The sequence below is a fragment of the Branchiostoma lanceolatum genome, chromosome 1, assembly GCF_035083965.1.
Source record: "Branchiostoma lanceolatum isolate klBraLanc5 chromosome 1, klBraLanc5.hap2, whole genome shotgun sequence".
In the NCBI taxonomy this organism is placed as follows: Eukaryota; Metazoa; Chordata; class Leptocardii; order Amphioxiformes; family Branchiostomatidae; genus Branchiostoma; species Branchiostoma lanceolatum.
In genome coordinates, this window is record NC_089722.1 from 18,265,012 (window position 1) to 18,290,004 (window position 24,993).

Consider the following 24,993-nt stretch of genomic DNA (forward strand, 5'->3'; position numbering starts at 1 on the left):
CTTGCCTACATGTGGATTACTCCACAAGATAGATGCAACGAGTTTTATCTAATGACAACATTCGCGGACACGTTCACTTTGAGTACGAGGTTTACTATGGCAAATAACATCCCTTTCCGGGTGAACACCGTTCTGACGTTGCTAGGTAACATCACCACTACTTTTGATGCCAGACTCGACAACCTTCACACCCAGTTAAACTGGCAAACAGTCAAAGAAAGACTTTTCACTAGCACCATCTGTGCATTCCACAAAATTGTCAATGAGGATAAACCTAAATGTATTTTCAAAGAATTGCAAAGAATCGAATCGACGCACACACACAACACGAGACTGTCACAAAGAGGGGCGTTCACACTAGCCAAACCAAGGACTAAAGCTAAAACCAGGACATTTGTATACAGGAGCATAAAAACATACAACACCCTACCTTCACACATCACAGCTGGAAATGCTCGCACATTCAAAGAACACATCAAGCAATTGAGAAATGGAAAGAACAAGCACATGCGTCTTGACACATGGTGGTACTTTTTATATATGATTAGTATATCGAAGTTATTATATTAATATGTTTATCATTATGATTACCTTTGTTTATATTTATGTTCAGTTCATTCATTATGTTAAACAATTTTTGGTATTGCTTCTGGGTTTCCTTGTGTACATTATCTATACAATGATTCCGTTTTTTATGTTGACCTCTGACCTCTCCGCTCATTTTAAGTTCATCAGGTTTGATCTTGTATGATTTACTATCTAGCAATTGTTTTCGTTCTTCCTGTATTTGAATTAATTGTATTGTTCCTTTATTGATATTCTTGTATTTAGTTAGCCGGACTCCAGGAAGATTAGTGTATTAATTGTTATGATTGTACACTAATGGAGATCTTAATAAAACAAACAAACAAACAAACATGGTGACGATGTGGTACACCCTGAAGATACAACAGAACTGGTACGACACCCCTGCCCTAGCTGGTATAGTGGTGGGGTCCGTAGTATCTGCTGCATGCGCCGTGGGTTTTAAGTACCGTTATGAATCTTATGATGTTGGTGAAAAAAATGTGCTGCTGCAAAGCCCGCCCGAACAGGGTGAGTCCAGAACAAAACAATGAAAATCTGTGATATTTACAGGAAGATGTAAAAACCGGGTGAATCCGGCAGGTAGCAATTTATTAGCCTCGGTACTATCCTACGTAGTAAGTTAAGGCTGACTCCTCTATTTTGCTTGCTAACAGGGATTCTGTAACTACGGAGGATGGTATCCATACTAAGAATTTATCTCTGCTATAGTGGTAGATAGATCTTAGACTCAGACTTCAAATGAGTGCTTTCATGTTTTTCACGGATCTGGTTTAAAATTGTACTACTGTATATGAATATTGCATTGTTGGTTTTATCAAAGCAAAAAATAAAAACAAAATAATTTTCTATAGCTCATCAGTATTCATGATATTGAAAGATTTCCAGCAATAATGTGAGACCCCCAAACAAAATGCAACCATATCAGCGATATGATCTAAACAAGCTCTTCTTGCAATGTGAAGTGATAGGAAAAGAATGAGATACAATGAGAAAACAAGTCTGCCATATTTCATTACCATCATTTATTATACTGCAACACCTTATCAGAACACATGGATTGACTATGATTACCGAATATGGAAATGATGTTATAGCGTCGACTTATCTTTATATGGTGAATATGATTATGGAATACTGATTGTAACGTTATCTTTGTAAAACAATTTATGTTCTATTTTCCGATGGTATGTTAAAAGGACCCCTGACCTCCTCCCTTGAACTCTTGAAAAACGGCCTTGGCCGAATGAGTGTATATGGTATACTTTCGAGGTTAAATAAAGGTTGAAAAAAAAGAGAAGAATAAGCATAGCCTGAAGTCCAGCCTTGTTAGCTTTGATCCCCTCCCAACGTTGCTACCCCATTGGCAATGTTGGGACCAAAGCGAACAAGGCTGGACTCCAGACTAGAATAAGCATACATGCATTAGCCCCAGTATTGAATTGCGTTATCTCTTATATATATCGGGTACACCAAGACTGCCACCTTTCAAAGATTGTCAGTTTAGCACAATGCAGCATCAGCAATCCCAAGGAATGCACACTTAAGATATCCGGCTGTTCAAGATAGGGGTGGGTACCGGTACATAAAATTCCGGTCCAGGTCCAGGGGGTCAGGTCCAGGTCCAGGTCCGGACCTGTACCTGTACCTGTACCTGATTATAGTAGTGTCGCAGTACATCATATTTTGGAGAGCGAGACACACGTTAAAGTCTCCAAACGTCATGTCTGGAACGATATAATTTCTTAGGTTTGCACTTTGTCTCAAAGCTATAACTATACTCTCCTCGCCGTCTGTTTACTCATCTTTTAAGTGTTTCTAGATATGATTCACAGCTAACGTCTTCAAAAACGACTTGTTAAATCTAATGTTTTGTATTTTCTTGGACCAGTTATGTGGCCGCCTGCTCGTAGCCTGGTACTATGAATTTTTTAATTGGTCGATAGGCCGGTCCACAGATTTTTTACGGACCGTTTTTTTTTTATCGGTCCATTAAGAAATGCCGGTTTTGTACCGGTACACGGTACTGGTACCCACCCCTAGTTCCAGACATTCTCAAGAAGGCATCCATAACACATATCTTTTAATGTGGCAGTCATAGGGTACTATGAAATATGAGAGTTGATGTTACATCCCCTGCAATGCAGTGGTCCATTCTGTCAAACAGACAAGTATATACCCTATCTATAAATTCTGTTATCATCTTAGTAAAACTTTATCTAGGATGCTTCTTGCAGGCTTGCAAGAGTCATTTACAGAGTTGGAATACTACAATTTTATTATCTGGGATGCTGTAGATTATAACAAAATCCTTCTTGTGGGTTTGGAATCTTTGATATCCATGAACACAATTGCACAAGTGATTCAACTCAAACTATGAACAAACGTATAATGGTATAAATCAATAAGCAATTTTACCTGGCCTTTTCTACAACTGAAGATACTGACATTGAACTTCATCATAATCTAGGTCAAATAAACCATAGCTTTGATAGTCTTACACTAATACAAATGAAACTACTAGTATGTGATTAACATTATCATCAGATTCTGTACTACTAGTACATAATAAAAAGAACATATCATTTTACAGATACAACGTAAGTCTTTGATTACTGCCTTTTCTTCAATAGTGCATTCCTTTGTATCAATACCCGTTTGATATTGACAATAAGTAGTAAGGTATTGATGACATAAGTGCTGATGCAGACGATACAGGCGTCCTGTAAGATGAAGTATAAGATGTACGCCAGGTAGACACAGCCGAGACACGACAGGACAGATGTCGCCAGGAGGACGATGGAGGCAGACATACCCGGGACAACACCTGGTGGGGACAAGACAGTCGGTTTTTGTTGGTAAAGTAAACAATGGTAAGAATCATGTACTGTAAACCATAGGTTATGATGTTTCTCACTCAATCAGTTACTCACTCAGTCACTCACTCTGTCACTCACTAACTCACTCACCACTCACTCACTCTCAATCACTCTCACTCTCACACTCCCTCACTCACTCACTCACTCACACACACACTCACACTCACTCACTCACACACACACACACACACACACTCGCTCACTCACTCACCACTCACTCACTCACTCACCACTCACTCACACTCACTCACTCACACACACTCACTCATGCACCCACCCCCACTCACTCACTCACTCACTCACTCTCTAGCTCTCACACTCACATTCTCTCACACTCACTCACTCACTCACTCACTCACTCACTCATGCACTCACTCACCCAATGAGACTACTGAAATAAGTGAAATAAAAGAAGAAGTGAAGGACTGAACAAAGTCACAATTTCATATGTTATGACCATTGCAAATTCTTCACAAAATCTCCAGTGTGATGCTGGATCATCTTTAATGACTTAATTATCTTCGCCGAGTACTTGTACTCGGAGAAGATTATGTTTTCGGTTGAAAAATCTGTTGGGTGGGTCTGAATGTATGTCAGGAGCATAACTCAAGAAAACTTCAATGAATCTTTATGACTATCGGTAGGTGTGTAGTGGTTGTGCAAAGGAAGGTCAAGGTCGAAAATGGTTGACCTTGCATTTTTCAACAGTACTGCAGCGGACTTTGCATTTTTGTGTGTTCGTATGTAGGCAAAAAAGTGACAGAAACGTTGATGGATCTTCGTGATTTTTTGCAGGTGTGTAGATGTTGTGAAAACGGAGGTCAAGTTCAAAAAGAGTTCCCCTTGTATTTTCCTTCGGTACTGCAGCGGGCTTTGTGTGGATGTGTATTTGTATGTCGCCAGCATAACTCAAGAAGCTGTTGATGGATCTGTACGATATCTAGTGGATGGGTAGGGTTTACAGAAAGGAAGGTCAAGTTCGATAATGGGCCTTCTAGCGGGCACCTAAGGTACTGCAACAGAGCTTCAAAATTTGGAGGCATATTTTCTGAAAGTGCTATGGTCATGATTTTTGTGTGGTAGATAGTTCATGCCACAGAAAGTAAGTTCTGTAAATTTGAGCCCCCTAGCGGCTTGTAAAGAACTGCAGTGGGTGTTTTTGTTTTGACATTCGGACATGAATAACTTGAGAAGGGGTTGACAGATCGTCGTGATATTTGGTATTTACAGAGCTCAGATGGTGCTTTAAATCATAATCAAAGACTAATTATGCAAATCAGGAGCTAATTTGCATAATTAGAAAGGAAAGTTTGTTAACCCACTGCATTTCATAATCGGATTTCATGTCGCATTTCATGGGACTGTCAGGTCATGTAACCAGATGGCCTTGCATAAACGTACATGTAGGTCAAATAAATAAACTATCCTCCAAGCAGAGGTGTGGGTCCTGCTGGTTTTTAACGCGTTCAGCTTAGGCATTTTTTAATTTGTTCACCACGATTGGCGACATAATGAAAAGGGGACAAAACAGAAAGCCGAACAAAAACACCTAAAAACACGTCAAAAACCAGCCAGACCCACTCCTCTGCTTGGAGAGTACACTGTACCAAAACTGCACCACTGCTAGGTGCGGAAATGTCACATGTACATGTACTATGTCTTTCAAAATGTGTATGATATGGAATAAAGATTTATTCTATTCATATATATTGACTGTATCATTTCATCATCACTTTCAACTTACAACACTGCAATATCGAACCTTTGTGGCCCATATAATATCAACATACTCATATTTTTTCATGACCAGTTATAACATATACATTTGTATCAGCACACTCTACACATATACTAGTCCTGTACCACCAAATGATTTTTAACCCCATCTAGACTGGACTCATTCGCCCCATCATAACTTCCAAATGGTATGGTGCATGATCAAATTTGCAGGGGGTGATAAGCACGTAAATATCAATCACTCTCCATAATAAGCCTTGATTATTTGGCGAAGATAATGTGTTCGTGGAACTCTAGTTACCTTCGTCGACGAATGGTTTCGTCGAGAAGGTTATTCGATGGTGCTTGTCTGTGTGTCTGTTAGTGAACAGAATAAGTCGAGAACGCCTGGATGGTTTGTTGTCGTAGTTGGTGTGTCGGTGTGTATGTGGGAAATCTCAAGATGATTAGATTTTGGGCGAAGTGTTTTGCATAATTAACGAGAAAAGTGTAAAAATGTGTTACATGTTGTATGCTGAAGTATGTGTACGTGTCGGCTGTGTTTTTCCAAGGCGTCATGCATAGGGCAAGAAGGTCCTGAGGGGTCATGTTGAGGGCAGGAAACGTCAGTTACACAAATTGGCTGTGAGCCAGCTGTAGGCATAATGGTAAGGTAGTCTCCAAGCAGACCTATGGGTTGGCTATAGCAGGGGCAGGTTTTGCTTCAGACTGTGAAAGGGAATTACTCAAGAAGGGCTCGGTGGATGGTCATAAATTTCTGTAAGTACATAGCTTGAGTGCTGATGTACATGATTAGATACTTATTATGCAAATCAGTATCTAATTTGCATAATTAATTAGGAAAGTTTATACATCCATCAATTTCCATGATAGGACTCTTAAACATGTGACATATGTAACTGAGGAAGAGAGAAATATTAATAGATATCAGCTTTGCAAATGAGAACCTCATTGACATAATTAATGAGAAAAAATATAACTCGAGATGGTCTTGATGGATGGTCATGATTTTTGGTATGTAGATAGCTTACGTGATGCTTTGTATGATTGGATGATAATTATGCAAATCAAATTCTAACTCGCATAATTAATGAGGCAATTTTAAAAATCTGCTGTGTTCCATGATATGACTATTCAAATATGTGACATTTGTAACTAAGGAAGAGAGGAATGTTGATAGATAGGAAATATGCAAATGTGGGCCTAATTAGCATAATTAATGAGAAACTACTATAATTCCATACTAGTAAATGACGGCAATTTCATACTTGTGGCATTAGGAAGTTGTGTGAATGTGAACACCATTGAATCAAATTATGCTAATAAGGAGGGAGCTTATTTGCATAATTGATGATAAATGTTAGCATAACCTTCTTTGTTAAGCTCATAGTCATAACAAGGAGGTTTGGACAACTTATGTTATTTGGGTGAAGAGGGTCAACTGGTATGATTGGTGATTGATGAAAAACACTCCTAATACGTCAGTCATAAAGGTCAAAATCATTTGACGAAGGTATGAGGTCGTAGAACTCTTGTTGATAATGTTCTACTAACCCAGAGTAAGTTGCAGGATGTAGAAGGCCAGACCAAACAGGCTGTTGGGCAGGTTGAGGGGACTGTCTGTGCCCAGGATCAGCTCTACGAGTCCGAACCCACGTCCAAACCTGCACAGGAGGAACAGAGATATTATTAACCCAGTCAAGAAGAAAATGACAGACTACCTACCAGCCTGCAGTCGATTTATGTGTCCTTATTAATACTATCATCATAAGTGGTCTTCCTCTTAGTTTTAGTCATATAATTACATTATAGAATTATATCAATTCGTTTTGTGTTGTATGTTGTTTTATTTTATCTTATTAAATTGTATGTTGTAATAGTTGCTAGAATAAGGGACTGATAGAATTGAGGTGATCCTTACGTGCAACCTTGGTACCTTGGTACGGCGCTTATTCTTTTTAAAAGAATGTAATTCATTCCACTTTTCCAGTAGTATGCAAAACCAGGGTTACGGACACCCAGTTTAGTTGGGATTCGAACCCACGACCCCTAAATTCCAGAGGTTTAACAAAGAATCACATACTAGTACTTCACTACGCTCTACTAAATGACTTTCGTTCCACGTTCAAACTTTCAAAAAAAATATGGTTCCTATCCCAAGCCCACCTCCCCCATCGCACTCACCGTGACGTGAACACTTTCGAACAGCTGACGGACTCGCTGACGTCACACATCGCTGTGTACGAGTGGTCCGCTTCCTTAGACGTCTCCACGTAGAAGGCGTAGCCAGACAAGACCAAACCTGCCGTACACAGAAGACACCGGGACATGATCTCCCAAATCGGGAGTCGAAAACTTCTTCGTGCCGCCATCTTGTCTCTTTTTTTTGTCGTGGTGAGATTTGATTGGTTGTGTTTAGTTGGGAATATTCCATTATAACAGGGGGGGTGTCGATCAGTGCTCAAACTTGACGACTGTTTATGTTTATGAAAGTAATAGACATCCATGTAAACAATATATAATCAACAACAACAATCTCTAAAACTAGGTAAGATACGACAGTTGTAATCTCCGTATCTTAACCTGTTGTTGTGATTGATTTGTTTTTATTCATCGACGGTTTTCTTTAAACGTTGATAGATAATTTTTCCAATTGACAAAGGTGACCACCTGTTTACCTAGACAATGGCATTGTTGGCTGCACGTATCAACCTTTGCAAATTCAATAGGTGTAACCTTGGTACCCCGGAGGTTTGTCTTGTATTGCGACCAATACTGTAACTCGAACAAAGAAGGTGCAAAATGAGAAAATGTATGTAACGTTAACGTTAACGTCAGTATTAAAGTTGCAAAGTAGAATATCGAAAAACGGATACTAATGTCGTGGGATGTCAAAGTCAAATCCAAAGGAGAAGATGTGAAAAGACAAAAATGTTCCATGTCCTGTGTATTTCGTCATTGGTTCAACCTTCGTTTGATGAAAACAACTTTTTTGGCAACCTGTTTTTCTTCGCACGCTAGCTCGTATCGATCAGTTTGGGGGTTCCCAGTACGTGTCATCCATAGAATAAAATCAGTACGGCCCGATCGGTCTTTCCGTCTCTGTCAACATCACAACGACCCAGCCGAGAAGAAAATGACAGGCTACCCGCCCGTCTAGAGTTGATTTATGTGTCCTTAGCCGACCTCGTGACCCACAGTAAGGACAACTGACGATCCACTGATGCACTGCAGGCCACTGTCACTCGATGCCCTAGATTCGGGTACTACTCTATATATTAGACAATTATGTTTGTATAGTCCAATCTACTCGCTTTTATACCTATTTTGTACCCTGTTATTTTATGTATGTTGTTTGCAATTAGCCTTCGGGCAGGAATTTGCAATATTACTATTATTATAATATATAACGTTCTATATTCATTGATGAATTGAAGAGCCGACGTTTGCTATAGATAACCTTGACCGTGAGGAATATCCGTATTCAGTACTTCTCTCCCATCTTTTAGATGAGGAGAGAAATATCAATTACGTTTGAGTTGGTGCCACTCTTTGACCATGCAGACCACGCCCCCTTCGCAAGAAAATAACAGCAGCAACCAAACGCAACAAATCTTCAATTTTGACAAAAATTACGCCTTCAAACAAACTCACATCACACAATTATTTCCGTTATGGTACATTTCTATATTGGTATCATTCAAGGTACTTTGAGTGATTATTTGATCCGGTTGTGTTCTATAGTAGACAGAAAACTTTGTAGCGTTTCTATGCCTTCTAAAGGACTAGCTTCGTCGCATCGTGAATTCATACGGAAGAGGACTTACAGTCGCTGCAGGCAGGGATCTTTCTGCTCCATAAATCTCCAACCTGTCCGCGTTTGTTGGCCCAACAATGCTGCGAACGGTCCTGAATCGCTTCGGCTCCGCCAGGGCGCTGTCCCAAGCCCTGTACTCCACGGCAGCGGCGCCAAAACCGAACCCTAGCCCGGACATTCGATGCAACCAGGTTTGATAACTATCTTCTTGTCTTTTGTCAAAGTTGACGAGATGTTTCTGGTTTATTTACAGTTCAAACGTAATGGACTGTGTTATTCATTCGTATGCATTTACGCACACGTTTCCTTTATTGTTGTAATTCTGAGGTACCGGGTTTCTGAAAAATTTGTCCGGGGAAAGTTTCTTTAGAAGTAAACAAGGTACAAGACTGAAGAGCAAGAGGCTTTGTATAAGGTAACCGAAGGTTCAGTCCTGGGTCACGCCTACCATGGCCTCAGGCACCTTGCATGGCAAACCTCAAGCTGCGCTTTAAAACAAGGATAGTTAAACTGACATCGCATGGAAATTCATACCAGGTGTATATGGAATTTTTCTATAATCGTAATTTGTAGTTTCATAATGATTGTTTTTACACGTTTGCATATCTTTTTACGATTTTGGCACACTTTCCATTTTAAATACTGCAGACATCATGGCGCCTACAGCCCAAATATCATAGGGACAGTTCATTATTTTGAGGGGATTCTACCATGAGGATGATGTTAAGATTTTGGACATCCCTTTAACATACACCAAAAATGATTACTCAAGCAACTGGATAAGATTTTGAAACAGTCAGACGTTTCAGACAGCATCCACTGTCTTTCATCAGTCACTGACAAAAAACAGTGGATGCTGTCTGAAACGTCTGACTGTTTCAAAATCTTATCCAGTTGCTTGAGTAATCATTTTTGGTGTATCTTATTACCTGGATGTCTACCCTTCATCAACGTATCCCTTTAACATGTTTTGGGGGTAAAACCCCCAGATATAAGGTGTTTTGGGGACACATAAGAGAAGATACGTTGTTAACCATTCTGCATTCCAATGGTGCAAGCAGCACATATTATGACTACAAGGCCATTGTTCACAAAGGATGCGTGACTTCGCTCATTGTTCAGACTAGTCGTGCAACTCTGAAAGTGCCACCTGACGGGAGCAGATAATTGTGCCTTGAGGCAAATCATCTTCTGGCTCATGTAACCTTCTTATGTTCAATGAGCCAGTGGATGATTTTCTTGGGAAGAGGAACATGAAGCACTATTGACATGAAGGTCTGGATGCAAAGATAAGGATTTGGTTTGCCAAGATCCACCATAATCACAACATTATAAGACTCACTCACTCACTCACTCACTCACTCACTCACTCACTCACTCACTCACTCACACACTCAAGTTTTTCCCCGTCTTGCAAGGGATAGAAGTGCTTGCACATAGACGTTGTGTCTTATACTAGCAGACCGCCAGACGCCTCTAGACCTGTCTAAGTTGAGGAGGTGAAAGTCTAATCCCTTAACTATGTTGTCAATCCAGTTTTACGTCGTCCGTGGATTTTCATCAAGCATATTCCTAATTCAATAGTTTTAAGTTAGTTTAGATTATGATGTGTTTACTTTCTCCCTTCTGGTATCAGGTTTTTGTAGGTGTGATACCTTAGCCTTGTACAAATTATATGCCTGAAGAGACCTGATCATGACCTCAGGAACATGTAAGTTGTTAATTTTTAGCCCAGTGTTTGTAATTCAAATGGGGTGAAACTTGGTGTACTGAAGGGTTGAACGAAAGTTTAAACAAAAGTCTCACAAGAAAACCTGAAGCCTGATTAGAGTCATGTTTATACCGGTACGACACGCTTTAGCGGTGTACGTGTTTTCAATACACAGACTACATGGACTAGAGATACTGTAAATCTCGAAATGTTTGCAATGGTGTTACTAGTAATGTTATTTTTGCAGTTTTCAGTACCACGGTAACCTCTCCATGTCAAAACCATGATACCATAGATTGATGTTTCCAACCGCAAACATTAAAAAAACATGTTTGCAGTGGGTTAGATCGTGCCTAAACAGGGTCAGACGGTCTCCCAGGGTAGTCCACTGGTAATGTGTTTAACTCCCATACTAGTACTACTCTTTCTCAGAAGTGCTGAGTGCAGGGTTTGAACCCCCAACCTTCCAAATACAATGTGAACAAATACCCCTTAGGCCATATGCCCCAGTTCTTGAATGAAAATGACCTTACCATAATTATCTGTCCAGGTCTCATCATTTTCGGATAATTTCACTCAAAGAAACATAATATTATAATTAAGTGACGTCTTCTATGACCTTCAAGAGGCACTTATGTGTTTGAACCGTGACCTTTTGTCTTTTATGTCTGGAGGAATTCGCTTCAAGCTTTACGTCATTGCAGCAATTACTGATGAGTCATTTGCTAGATCTCTAGATGTTATGCTATCTCTTTTGATGATCTGAAGCTTGTCATTGAAGGCTTTATCCCTTAGGAAACTATCAGGAGATTCTTATTCATTGATCAGTACTGACAGCTGAGTACTGATACTGTAAATGCAGAAATGTTTGCGGTGGTTTTATGTTTGCGGTTTGCCCACCTATGACTGTAGCGCTACTATTGTTTCAAACGCGAACTTAAAACCACCATGAACACTCCATTTTCTCCTCACTGCGAAATTAAAACAATGCAAACTTTAATGCATTATGATACTGAAATCTCATGTTACTAGTTATAATTTATTCACAAAATGTCTGTAATAACCAGGAGGATGTCAGTACAATAAAGACCAACAGTAAGAGATCAGTAATGAGGACTGATAGGAAACTTTGTCAGCAATCAATAGGAGTGACAGTAATGATTCACTGAAATGTTGCTGAAATCATCATCAGTAACTTAACAGTTACTGACAGTCTCATCCCGCTACTGATAGTTTGCTGAGGGAGCGTTGTTGTCCCCCTGAATTTACATATACAGTCAAACCTGCCCAAGGCGACCACCCGGGGGACCGAGCAAAAACGGTCGCGATGGACAGGTGGTCGCCATGAAGAGGATTCCAATCATAACATGTTTCCAGCTCGAGGTGTTCAAATGCCGTGTACCACGTAGATGGATGGAAAATTATGTGATTTTAGACAGCATGACCCCCACCAGGTTCAATTCTCATTGACAGAAAGATCCTACAGAAATTACATTTTCCGTTATCGTTGTAATATTTGTATACCGTTACATCGTGAACAAATGTTCGTCATAATTTTGACTAAAAACAATGTCTGCCTCGATGACCTGGCAGCGCCCTCCCGCATTCACACGTTACGTTAAAGTAAAAGTACACACACACACACACGCGCATATAAAATCTAGGTTTTAAGGCCTGAGACAAATCCCTAGAAAACACCTGCTGACCCCAGCCTTCTTTTGGGCGCCGACCGCTGGATTAAAGCGGCAAAAAGTTTTCGATCTGACAACTGAAGGATGAAAACGGAAAGTTGTGATACCGCCGCCGAGCACGCGACTGCATCGAAAGGTAACAGTGGAGCAGAACGCACAGCGTCGGCGATTACAAGCAAGCAGCGCCCAATAAAGGTTTGTGAGAGTCATGGAAATAACAAGAATATAAGAATATCAATTTTCATCAATAATGAGAGTAGTCTAGATATTCATACACAGAAGCGTCGTGTTTTAGAAAAGTCAGCGTTATGCCGCGCTGAAACAAAGATGGCGTCACAGACTAAGAAACAACATGTCTCGGCCAACGTTTTGCCCTCCATCGCGGAGTCATTTTCCCGCGGAATTTAGTAAGATAGAGACACATTTTTATTGAAAATACAAGAAATAGATAGTAATTTCTGTGAAATCTGACTTTTTGACGCCATGCACTACGTGATCGTTTTGAAAATTGAGTTCAAACCGAACCGAGCTTGCGGTAAACTATAAGATTACGATAGGCACAACAACATCGATATCTAAGTATTCACAATCCTTTGTATTTAGTTTATAGTGGGAACGTTTTATCAAAACATTTCATGGAGGAATCAATGCTTTTGATATATTTGTGTCCGTCAAGGTCTTAAAAACATTTCCGCAAAATGCGACAGCAAAATTCCATGTCACCACACGTCGGAAAAACGTGGTCGCCATGAGCAGGGATTGTGCTCTGTGCGGTCCCAATTTGTGGCGGTCGCGGTCGCGTTGGACGGGTGGTCGCCTTGGGCAGGCCGCTTAATGTTTGTGCCTATGGGGAAAATTTTCGGGACCGAGAAAAAGCGGTCGCCATGGCCAGGTGGTCGCGTTGAAAAGGTGGTCACCTAGGCAGGTTTGACTGTACTGTAAAGCATTGCCAGGATCCCCCCATGCAGACCCTCTTTAAAGTTTTTGAAGTTTGACTATCCTGTTTTATGTATCATCCTCCTCTCAGTGGAGATGCTAGATAAACAAGTTTGTGGGTTTGATTGGGTGCAGCTGGATGTAGTGTGTCCTTGAATGACCCTGTAGCATGTGATCTTTTTTAGTAAGATAGCCTGGATGACTCACTCCAGGGAGGCAGCTGTAGGAACGGCTATGGAGCCTAGAAACTATATAGATAAAAGGAAAAACAGGTGATGGCATTGGTAACTCACTCTAACTAAGACTCAGCCCTTTCTGGGTTTTTTTCGATGGAACAAAATCGCTAGTAACTAAAGGTACTACTATTAGATGCAAGTATTTGTGTTGAAAATTATGCTCAAATGTCATCACAACTGTAGTTGTCATTTTTGTATTGTTAAATCAACACAATGAATTCAGGGACAACAGAACATAACATAGTCAATGATTTGAAAGTCTTCTTGTCAAAATTTTGATACCTTAGGATAGTAAACGGCTGAACTGTTCTACCATTGAGTAGGTTGTCATTTTACTTTTTAGAGTGACAGTTGGATTACACCAGTTTATCTTTCCCTATAAAGGCTTCGACATTGATTAATTTAATTTAAGAGAAAAAATGATGTAAAAAGATCGAACTGTAACTCTTGTTTCTTTCACTGTCAACATAACTTTATGTTCACTCTTTTCACAGTCACCTCTGTACCATGAACTTATCGTCACCGTGAAAAAATCCTGTTGTTGTTATCATTTATGATTCCTTCACACTTCCATTCTGTAAACTTACTACCATCGTGAAGTTAAAGTTCAGTGAATTTTGCTACCATGAAGATAAAGTGAATTAAAGTATTCATTTTAAGATTTTTCTGTCAATTGGAATTGAGAACTGGTAAGGGCCCTGGTTCAGATTGATAAGATTTTGTATTTACATGTGTGATTTTTCTGTAACCACATACAGCTGTTCATCAACAATGAGTGGGTCGACTCGGTGAGCAAGAAAACCTTCCCGACGCTGAACCCGTCCACGGGGGAGGTCATCTGTGAGGTGGCAGAGGGGGACAAGGTAGGTGTTGTTTGTTTTTTGCTTTAATTTCTTTTTTTATTGCATCTTAAGGATGTAATAGTAATAGGAATACAAAAGACAAGGTAGGTTTGCAGGGCTCAAAATACCACTTGCATGTGCAAGTTTGAGCATGTAAATGTCTTAGTGTAATTGATAAACATCAATGTCAAGATATGTTAAAGAATTATGTCAAAATGTTCACTTTGTCCTTTATCTTGATGCTAGGCTGATGTGGACATTGCAGTGCAGGCCGCCAAGGAGGCGTTTCGCCTGGGCTCCCCCTGGAGAACAATGGATGCTTCCTACCGTGGTGTGCTGCTCAACCGGCTGGCAGATCTCATGGAGAGGGACAGGGAGTACCTGGCTGTAAGGACAGTTATACACTTTTTTGTATAAATGATCACTAGCGTAACTGTAAGTATAGGGTTAGAGAGTGCCTGGCAGTAAGTAGTGTCACTTAATGACCATTGTTGTTATTAGGGATCAGAGTCCTTACAGTCGCACATTACTTAATACAGGTCTTTTAATCAATGATTAGTAGTGTAAGTTACCAGGCAGCAAGTACAGTACTGTTATACCTTTCTTATCTCTGGCATTAGGGACATGGAGTACCTGGCAGTTAGTGCAGTTATACACTTCTTTTTATAAATGTTCAGCAGTGTAAGTTTGGGCTATACAGTTTATACAGTGTCAATTCTTTATATAGATGATCAATGGTATATAGTTAATTAAAGGTAAAGGAGTAAGGTACATTGGATGTTGATTAGAGTTTCTAAGCACTTCTGAATCAGAGAAAAGGGAGACCCTTCAAAATATTTTTTCTTATTCTAATTGATTCTTCGACCTTCCTGCTTTTCAGCTTATGATACTTTCATCTGGTTGATGGCTAGAATACAACATGTATGAATGTTACAGCAGATACATTTCAGTGAAGGTTGTGCCCTTTTTTTTTTTTACTGTAAGTTAAACATTCCATTGTTGTCAAATGTTTTGTGCTGAATGTGTTTTTTTTCCAACAGAACCTGGAAACCCTGGACAATGGGAAGCCTTTCTCCGTGTCCTTTGCCACAGACTTGGCACTCAGCATCAAGTGCTACAGGTACATCTCACACTCAAAGCAAACATGTGTGCTCTGGCACAATTATTATCATTCTGTGGATCCGTGGGCAGGGGTTTGATCCCAGGGTTGGCCCCAGCTGGGATTGCATTCGCCCTGTGTATAAGGAAGCTTCAGGTGTTAGCCTCAAACCTCTGCATGTAACCCAACACACTTATCGAAAAGAGTAAGAGGGACTTATTATTCTTGGCTGAAAATGCAAGCTGTTGCAAAGATGCATTGCACTACTACTAGCTACTTGAAAAGCATCATGCCTCATTCTTCAATAGACAGATCATGACTGTCCATTACAATTCAGCCAATGTCAGCAATCCAATTAGCGGTTCAACCAATGAGAGAGTGGCTTCAGGTCAGTCAAATATTTGTATGTTTATGTTTTTATCATGTTACAGGTACTATGCTGGCTGGGCAGGAAAGAACCATGGCAAGACCATTCCGATTGGTAGGTCATCGTTTATAGTCTTAGTCCAAAGTGGGGTAATGCCGGAGATCATTTTTCCCCTCTGTTAGGCCACACCGATTTGATTCGTTGGCTCTCAGATTTTCTAAGATCAAGCTAAACTGGGGAAGATATTAAAAACAAAGCCTGAAGACCAGGTTTATGCCTCAGTGAACTCAGTTTCATGGAGTGAATACAGTCATATTGAAGTTTTCCTCCATGCCCTCTGCTTTCATGATGTGCGCTTGCTATATTTTCAAATAGCAAATATTTTCAATTGTCCGAGAACCAAGAAAAAATTGGTGTGGCCTAAGGTTCTGGCAAAGGTTCATGGAACCCACAATTCATCTCACTGCTCTTCCACAGTGTAAACGGTGAACCAGCTTATACATGTAGGGAGTGGCTCTCACAAATTCAATGTCATAGTGTTAATCATGTTAAAATGACAGCATTTTAACTTAAAATTCTCTGAAAGTAACTCCTCATTCTGTGAAACCCCCTTCCACATCATCCCCCAGATTGGTTGCTCCACTCCCTCACAATGCTCCCCCTTGCAATTTTTTTCTAGAAAAACCCTGAATGCAAAATTACAGAGTTTTGATTTCATGTATTAATATTTCTGCCCTAAAGCATAAACAAAGTTTTCTATTTTTAGTCACAATAATTGTCTCTGTTCCAGATGGAGACTTCTTCTGCTACACCCGCCACGAGCCAGTCGGTGTCTGTGGACAGATCATCCCGGTAAGGAAACATCAGTAACATCAACTCTCATAAGTCTGCTGGGTAGTCTAATATAAACTGCTGCATTGAAAGATCTTCTCAAGAGTGTGTAAAACACCAGTCCTGGTTATTTCAAGTATGCATGTACATGGGAATTACTGACGCTGCATCTCTTTAAATTCACCTTTTTTTTTCTTTGTTATGTTTGTTCTTGCTCAAACAACCCTGATTAAATCAGGACCCCTATAGCTCCACGTTGCATCGCTCGCGAAAGGGGCCCTGATAAAAACCGCCGCCAGACATGGTTCTGGCGACGTCACCTGCTTCCCCTCATCGAAAGCAAACGTGCAAAGAACGCTGGGAAGCTATCAACCAATCAGGTTACGGGTTACATCGTTGCTTTGGTTACCCAAAACAAATGGCAGCCGATAGTTTTGCTTCAGCTGTGGAAGACTTACATGTTTGGATAAGAGCGGCTTCGTCAGCATCAGCAGTCCACCCTATAGACATTGCTTGATGGCAGGGACGTATTTCTAAGTGTAAGAACAGGCGGAGGGAAGAGCCTCTGTTATATGGGCTTCCCAGCGGCAGCGAAAGCCGAGCAAGCCCACCGACCTTGTCCGCGACTTCCGTCTGGAGACAAGTTCGTCAGTCCGCTCATTGCCAAATAAGGCCAGCTCATTAATTATTCATGAGCAAGTGTTGGCGATGTCGCCAGAACCATGTCTGGCGGTGGTTCTTATCAGGGCCCCTTTCGCGAGCGATGTAACATGGAGCGATAGGGGTCCTGATTTAATGAGGGTGGCTCAAACGTCATCTGCAGACATCTTAGATCTAGACGTCATACATGTAATCTGATATAGTTGTACGATTACTACTTTGAATATTTCTTGTCAAGCTCAACCAAAGTAAGTTTGTAAAATAACCCACTTAACATAATGCTTTAACCCTGGCCTTTGCTAAAAGCAACATTAGCCCATAAATGTGTTCAAGGTAACCCGCTTAACATAATGCTTTAACCCTGCCCTTTGCTAAAAGCAACATTAGCCCATAAATGTGCTCAATGTGAATTGAAGGTATGAACAAATTATGCATGGCATGCCTGCACTATGAAGGTAAAAGATTTCATCTTCAGTGAAGGGACAGAATTCATGGCCTGTAATCAAAACACACGCACACTCAATGAAAGGCATTAAACAACTTCTGATGTAACAAATAGTCTGAGTGCAGTCAAAACTGCCCAAGAAGACCACTCAGGGGACCGATAAAATCTGGTCTATGTGGACAGTTGGGCACCACAGACAGGATTCCTAGTGCTTGTGTCAATGGAGACAATTATCTAAGGTCCTAACAATGGTCACATTGGCCAGATGGTCATGTTTGACTATATCAATGGCCAGGTAATCCTTATGTAGAGGTGGTCACTTGTACAGGTTGACTGTGTATCTTACTGGTACTTTGAAACTAAGAGCTGTTTTTTCCCCTGGCACAGTGGAACTTCCCCCTCCTGATGCAGGCGTGGAAACTCGGCCCGGCTCTCTCCACGGGCAACGTCGTCGTGATGAAACCTGCGGAACAGACGCCGCTCACGGCACTGTACGTGGCTCAGCTCGCTAAGGAGGTACGGTGAAATGCTTCTCCCTTAATACTAGTTCATGGGAGATTATTATCAAAATTTCAAGGAAGAAACAGCAGTTTCTGTTGTTTTATTACCTCAAAATTGTAAAAATCACACATTTCTGTTGGGACACCATTTCAGTTTCAGTTTAATTGGTAACAACTTGCATGTAACAAATGTACAAGTCACACGAAATATGTTGAAACTACAGTAAAAACGATCTTAATATACAATAAACATTAGAGTTAAAAAGCAACAACAGCAATCAATATGAAATCTATACAAATTAAAATATAAGCTCTAGGGATTCTTCTTGGACAACAACTTCAGAGCACGCGGCATTGACATATTTCCCACATTGCATCCCACTACGCCTATGCAGTTTAAACCATGATCTGCCTTATTGTCCTGTGTTGCAGGCTGGCTTCCCCCCAGGTGTGCTCAACCTGATCCCAGGCTACGGCCCGACCGCCGGGGCAGCCATCGCTGAGCATCCCGAGATCGAGAAGGTCGCCTTCACAGGGTCAACTGAGGTACAACAGTTCATTTGACTTTGTTTTATTATGGAGGAGGGATTAATTTATACCAGCACCAAGGACAAGGGTATCACCATACAGGTTTCAAGGTCATTTAGCACCAGGGACATGGGGAGTTACAATACAGGTTTCAAGGTCATTCAGCACCAGGGACAGGGCAGTCACAATACATGTTTCAAGGTCATTCAGCACCAGGGACAGGGATGTCACAAGACTAATTTCCAGGTCATTCAGCACCAGGGACAGGGCAGTCACAATACATGTTTCAAGGTCATTCAGCACCAGGGACAGGGATGTAACAAGACTGGTTTCCAGGTCATTCAGCACCAAGGACAGGGGGAGTTACAATACAGGTTTCAAGGCCATTCAGCACCAGGGACAGGGCAGTCACAATACAGGTTTCAAGGTCATTCAGCACCAAGGACAGGGGGAGTTACAATACAGGTTTCAAGGTCATTCAGCACCAAGGACAGGGGGAGTTACAATTCAGGTTTCAAGGTCATTCTGCTCCAGGTACAGGGGGAGTTACAATACAGGTTTCAAGGTTATTTAGTACCAAGGATAGGGGAGTCACAATACAGGTTTCAGAGATTGGTTCCTCCGTTATCCCAAAGAAGACCAGAGGAATGATCAAAATCAACAAGAGAAAGACTTTGTACTGTAAATTTATGATACTGTAAATGTTGAAATTGTCATGGGTGCTTTTTGGTCTGTAATTATTTTATTTTTGGTTTTCGCAGTTCACCACAAACTTAAAACCACCACAAACATGCTTGTTCCTCCAGCTTGCCTATTCACTTGTTTCAACTGCAAACTTAAAACCACAACCAACACTCCATTTTCTCCCTACCAGACCTGTTGAAATTTATAATCTGCCTTTAGGTTGGGAAGATTATCCAGCGCTCTGCTGCCGACAACCTGAAGAGGGTGACGCTCGAGCTGGGAGGGAAGAGCCCCAACGTTGTGTTTGCCGACACTGACTGTAAGTTGCTGGTTGCCTCCTTGTATGAAGGCTTTGTTTTCAGTGTGTTAGTACTATATGTTTGCTTGTGACGTTGTGTGTCCGTATTTCCACATCCTAAACATATGTACATATATAGGCACGTCTCACCACAGAGTGACAGGAGGTAAAGGCCAAAAGCTCAGCGTTGCAGGAGTGAAATAAGGTGGTAAATTTAGTTGATGTATCAAACTTGGCTTAGACAGCTGATAGACATTCCAGGTCACGGGGTCAATAGAAGAGGCCACTAATTCACAAATTTTATGTCGAAATTCCTCTTCAACACTTTGTTCTTATTCAGAGAACCGGGAAATAAGATTGGTGCCTGGCCTAGTAGTGAAAATATGGATGAAATGAAATTTGGGATATGTGGCTAGAACTTACTGAAAGAGTGATTTTTTGCCCCCTTGCTGCTTTCTTTGCCACCGCTGCAGAATATCTATATTTTTACTGTTGTTTTCCTGACAGTGGACTATGCCGTGGAAAAGTCTCACTTCGGCCTGTTCTTCAACATGGGCCAGTGCTGCTGCGCCGGCAGCAGGATCTACGTCGAGGACAAGGTGTACGACGAGTTCGTCAGGAGAAGCACCGAGAGGGCCAAGAGGAGGACCGTGGGAAACCCCTTCGACCCCAACAGCGAGCAAGGGCCTCAGGTCAGACCAACATGGCAGTCAGGATTCACTCATTCATTTTTCATAATGACTAAGCACCTGTCACACATAGTCAGCCATGGTTGGGAGTAAAGCCCCTAGCCTGTCACACACAGCTGACCATGGCCTCCCAGACTTCTCCAGACCATGGTTGGGAGTTAGTTGTGACCAAGGTCATCTGTGGTTGGGAGTTGTTTGACGAGGTTGCCTTTGTTTTCTGATTTGCCCATAGTTATTTAAATATACTGTCAGTAGAGACTGGCAGGAACTGAGTGAGTGTGGGTCAGTGGGAAAATGGTCACACTTGCCAGAGTAACAGGATATAGAGTTCAGAGGTGGTAGAACTGTATCAGACATGACAGACATTCCAGGTCATAGGGTCAATGGAAGAGGCTACAAATCCAGGGGGAGGTATTGTTTTGATCTGTCTATTTGTGTTTTTTCATACGTCAGTCAAGTTCACCATTTAAGTTATCAATGGACACATGTAATGTTAATCAAAACTTTGTTTGCAGAATCAACGAACTATAATCAAATTTTATGTTGAAATTCCTCTTCAACACTTTGTTCTTATTCAGAAAACCAGGGAATAAGATGGGTGCCTGGTTTAGAAGGGGAAAATATGGGTGAATTGACATTTGGGATATGTGGCTAGAACTTATTGACAGATTGATATATATTTTTTTGCCCCCTTGCTGCTTTCTTTGGCACTGCCACAGAATTTCAGTATGGTTGGGAGTTGTTTGACGAGGTTGCCTTTGTTTTCTGATTTGCCCATAGTTATTTAAATATACTGTCAGTAGAGACTGGCAGGAACTGAGTGAGTGTGGGTCAGTGGGAAAATGGTCACACTTGCCAGAGTAACAGGATATAGAGTTCAGAGGTGGTAGAACTAGTCATGTATCAGACATGACAGACATTCCAGGTCATAGGGTCAATGGAAGAGGCTACAAATCCAGGGGGAGGTATTGTTTTTGATCTGTCTATTTGTGTTTTTTCATATGTCAGTCAAGTTCACCATTTAAGTTATCAATGGACACATGTAATGTTAATCAAAACTTTGTTGGCAGAATCAACGAACTATAATCAACGAGACATAGATTAATGTGAGATCATTTATCTTTTGTTCAGTGACTGCATTTCTTTATGAAACATTAACTGTACTTTCTTGAACAGATTGATGAGGAGCAGATGAACAAGATCATTGAACTGATCGAGAGCGGTAAGAAGGAAGGCGCGACACTGAACTGCGGCGGGGACAGGGCGGGAGATAGGGGGTACTTCATCCAGCCAACCGTTTTCTCCGACGTTCAGGATGGCATGAGGATCAACAACGAGGAGGTTAGGCCACACACAAACTTTTTTGTTTTTCTTATTTTTTATTTCTAACGAGTTTTGAATTGTGCAAGGTTGTGAATATTTCATTTTCATGTATCCATTTATACAGGGAAAATATACTAGGGTAACAAGCCTGTTTTTCAGGTATCCCTGATATTAAAAACTAAAAACACAACTAGCACTTATTACATAATAACATAATAACCAACAATATCGCCACATTACATATATAGAACCTTTATAGATGTTGTGATAAAGGTAATATCTAAAACTCCCAGTTTCTTTACACATATAAAGTTACCCACATTGGATCTTGGTTTCTTTCTGTTGCTGTAGATTTTCGGACCTGTACAGCAGATTGCCCGCTTTAAGGACATAGACGAGGTTGTGGAGCGTGCCAACCTCAACACCTACGGTCTGGCCGCCAGCGTGTTCACCTCCAACATCGACAGGGCCATCTACATGGCAAACTCCCTCCGCGGGGGGACTGTCTGGTATGTACAGCACTTGGCATACTTGTAAGCCACATATTGTTACCGGGGTACTAGCTGTTTCTATATATGTTATGTTTGTACATGTATGTTTGCAGCTGTTTTGGAATGTTGGTAGTTATTTAGGTATGAACCGTGGTGATTCTGAGCACCGTAGCAGTATTTTTAGGTTTTGGAGAATTATAGATCGACACCCTCACCTTGAAGGTATTGTGGCACAGCCATTAAATCAGCTGTCATTTTCCTAATGAGTAGCCTGTGTCATTCAAGCTGGAGCAAATTAGCTGCTCTTGAAGCAGAGGTCAGCTCTGGCTTTCTACACTGCCTTCAAGTTTTACTGTCTACTTGAGTAAGCACTGTTTTGATAGTTTCTAGGCTGTACATGTAGTACCATCATGGGTCACTAGTCTGTGCTTCAGTACCGCCTGAACATATTATGACTATGTCTAGTACTTGTTAATGATAACAACATACAATGTTCACTTATGCTAATTTTGTCACCTGCTTACAATTTTTCTGCGACATGAATCACACGGACACTACAACGTGAATTGGTCCGTATTTGCTAGCAAACTCTTACATGTATTTCTGGTTTACATTAAATTTTGTTCTATCCAGGGTGAACACCTACGACGTGTTTGATGCTGCGGCTCCCTTTGGGGGCTTTAAACAGTCGGGGTCTGGACGTGAACTGGGAGAGTACGGACTGGAGGCCTACACGGAAGTCAAAACTGTAAGTCAATTCTAAAAACTGTATGTGCATTATGCATTTATCCTACGTACGCAATGTACATGTACAGTAGTCAAATTTCATGCATAGCCAGTAAATAAACTGCCTTTAGTCGTAACACACCAGTTTTGTACAGTAAGTATACGGGCTGTGTAAGACCAGACTGATAGGCTTGATCCTCTCACACCGGGATGGACCCGTTCTCTTTTCGATAAGGAGTCAATGGAAGAGGAACTTATTCATAGGGTCGGAGGTATTGTTTTAAGTCTGTTTGTTTGTATTTTCTCATATGCTTGTCACATTTACCGCAGAGTGAGTGGTCAGTGGATATATGTAATGTTAATCACACCTTATTTGCATAATTGATAAACTACAATTGAACAATACATACGAGGAACTCTAGATATTTTACGGTGGCGTGAGATGTCTGAACACTTGTGGTATTGTGTGTGTCTGTGTGTGTTTGTCTGTCGGTGTGTTTTTTGTGTCTCCAGATATTGTAGTCAGCATAACTCAAGAACCTTTGGATGGATTACAATAATATTTGGTATGTGGGTAAGTCTTGGGAAGACAAAGGTCAAGGACAATTTTGGACCCCCTGGTATGTGACCTTGGTATTGAAGCAGAACTTACAGTTTCAGTACCTTTATTTGATTTTTTGTCGTGTTTTCTCCAGGTGACCATCAGGATCCCACAGAAGAACGCTTGAGATGATGCAGAACTCAACACCGCACTACTGGACCCCCCGCTTTGTAGTGCTACAGCCTAATGCTGTAGTCAGAGCCACACAAAGGGGTTGTTTGAGATTTCGGAGTACAAATGTACTAACATGTGTAATTCTAACACGGGAGACAATTTCAAGGCTTTTTGTCTTTGCGCTTATTTATCTGTTAAACGTGGATCATTGAGAAGCACCTTGAATTAATATAGGAAAGTTGGTATGTGGTCTACACTAAAAATCATGCTTTTCCCTGCATTCCAGTAACTCAATCCCTGTAACATGTATGCTCAGCACAGGTAATTCCATAGAAATGGTGAACCATTGTGAGTTTTTTTGTTGGAGTTTAGAGTGAATATACTACTTAATACTGTAATTCTTGATTTGTTAATTGTAACTTAATTTTAGCTGATTTAGCAAAATTTCATCATTGCAAATGTTTCATCACTAATATTTGAGACAGAAATTTTGTTCCCACCATTAAAATGAAGTGCCCTGACCCACTCCATTTCCCCCAAACCGCTATATTTTCCTGCCGCTATATTAAAGTGATTTACAGTAGTACACACCTATCTAATTTCCTGGTTCTTTGATCTAAAACAACGTGCTGAAGAGGAATTTCAACATCAAAACAGAGTCAGAGTGAAAGTCTATAGTACACAAAAGGGAGCGAATATAGTTAGATGCAACTTTCCCCCTAGCCCTCTGTTTTATCTTGTCATCTTGCATTGCAAATTTTAGCTGATTCTTGTCTGACAACCAAGAAAATAAATTGATGTGACCTAATGCATATATCCCTACAAAATATAGATTTGATATCATCAGGACAATTATGAAAGACTAGTTACAAGTAAATGTGCCTTTTTGTTAAAAAAAATTGTGTATTTTCAAACATAATCAGATCAGATGATACATATATTCACATCGGAGTGTTGATATATGCTGTACTTTAATCTTTCTCTGAATTATGCTTATGAAAATATATATGCTTTCTTTTGCAAAGTGGTTATATTCTTATGGGAGAAATATTTGGTCAGCACTACAGACATGTATTTTCAAACATATTCAGAATGATGATACATATACCGACATAGAAATGTTGGTATGCACTGTACCTAAATCTATCTGTGAATTATGTTTATGGGAATATATATAAAAAACATTTTGCTTCTTTTTGATGA

The 24,993-nt window shown here is 40.7% G+C and overlaps 2 protein-coding genes across 2 annotated transcripts; one reads left to right on the forward strand and one right to left on the reverse strand.

Annotated features, from left to right (window-relative positions):
• Positions 1 to 1,595: 1,595 nt before the first annotated feature.
• Positions 1,596 to 7,621, reverse strand: LOC136439083 (vitamin K epoxide reductase complex subunit 1-like protein 1). Its single transcript, XM_066434254.1, has 3 exons — positions 7,386 to 7,621; positions 6,756 to 6,865; positions 1,596 to 3,412 (listed from the first exon to the last, which is right to left on the reverse strand). Exons 1-3 carry the CDS (start codon positions 7,571 to 7,573, stop codon positions 3,198 to 3,200), a joined length of 513 nt encoding a protein of 170 aa, XP_066290351.1. The 5' UTR covers positions 7,574 to 7,621; the 3' UTR covers positions 1,596 to 3,197.
• A 1,363-nt stretch (positions 7,622 to 8,984) lies between these two features.
• Positions 8,985 to 24,993, forward strand: LOC136439089 (aldehyde dehydrogenase, mitochondrial-like). Its single transcript, XM_066434265.1, has 14 exons — positions 8,985 to 9,209; positions 14,351 to 14,455; positions 14,681 to 14,821; positions 15,475 to 15,554; positions 15,965 to 16,014; positions 16,691 to 16,752; positions 18,224 to 18,352; positions 18,769 to 18,882; positions 19,768 to 19,867; positions 20,354 to 20,538; positions 21,712 to 21,876; positions 22,210 to 22,367; positions 22,983 to 23,097; positions 23,771 to 24,993. Exons 1-14 carry the CDS (start codon positions 9,096 to 9,098, stop codon positions 23,801 to 23,803), a joined length of 1,551 nt encoding a protein of 516 aa, XP_066290362.1. The 5' UTR covers positions 8,985 to 9,095; the 3' UTR covers positions 23,804 to 24,993.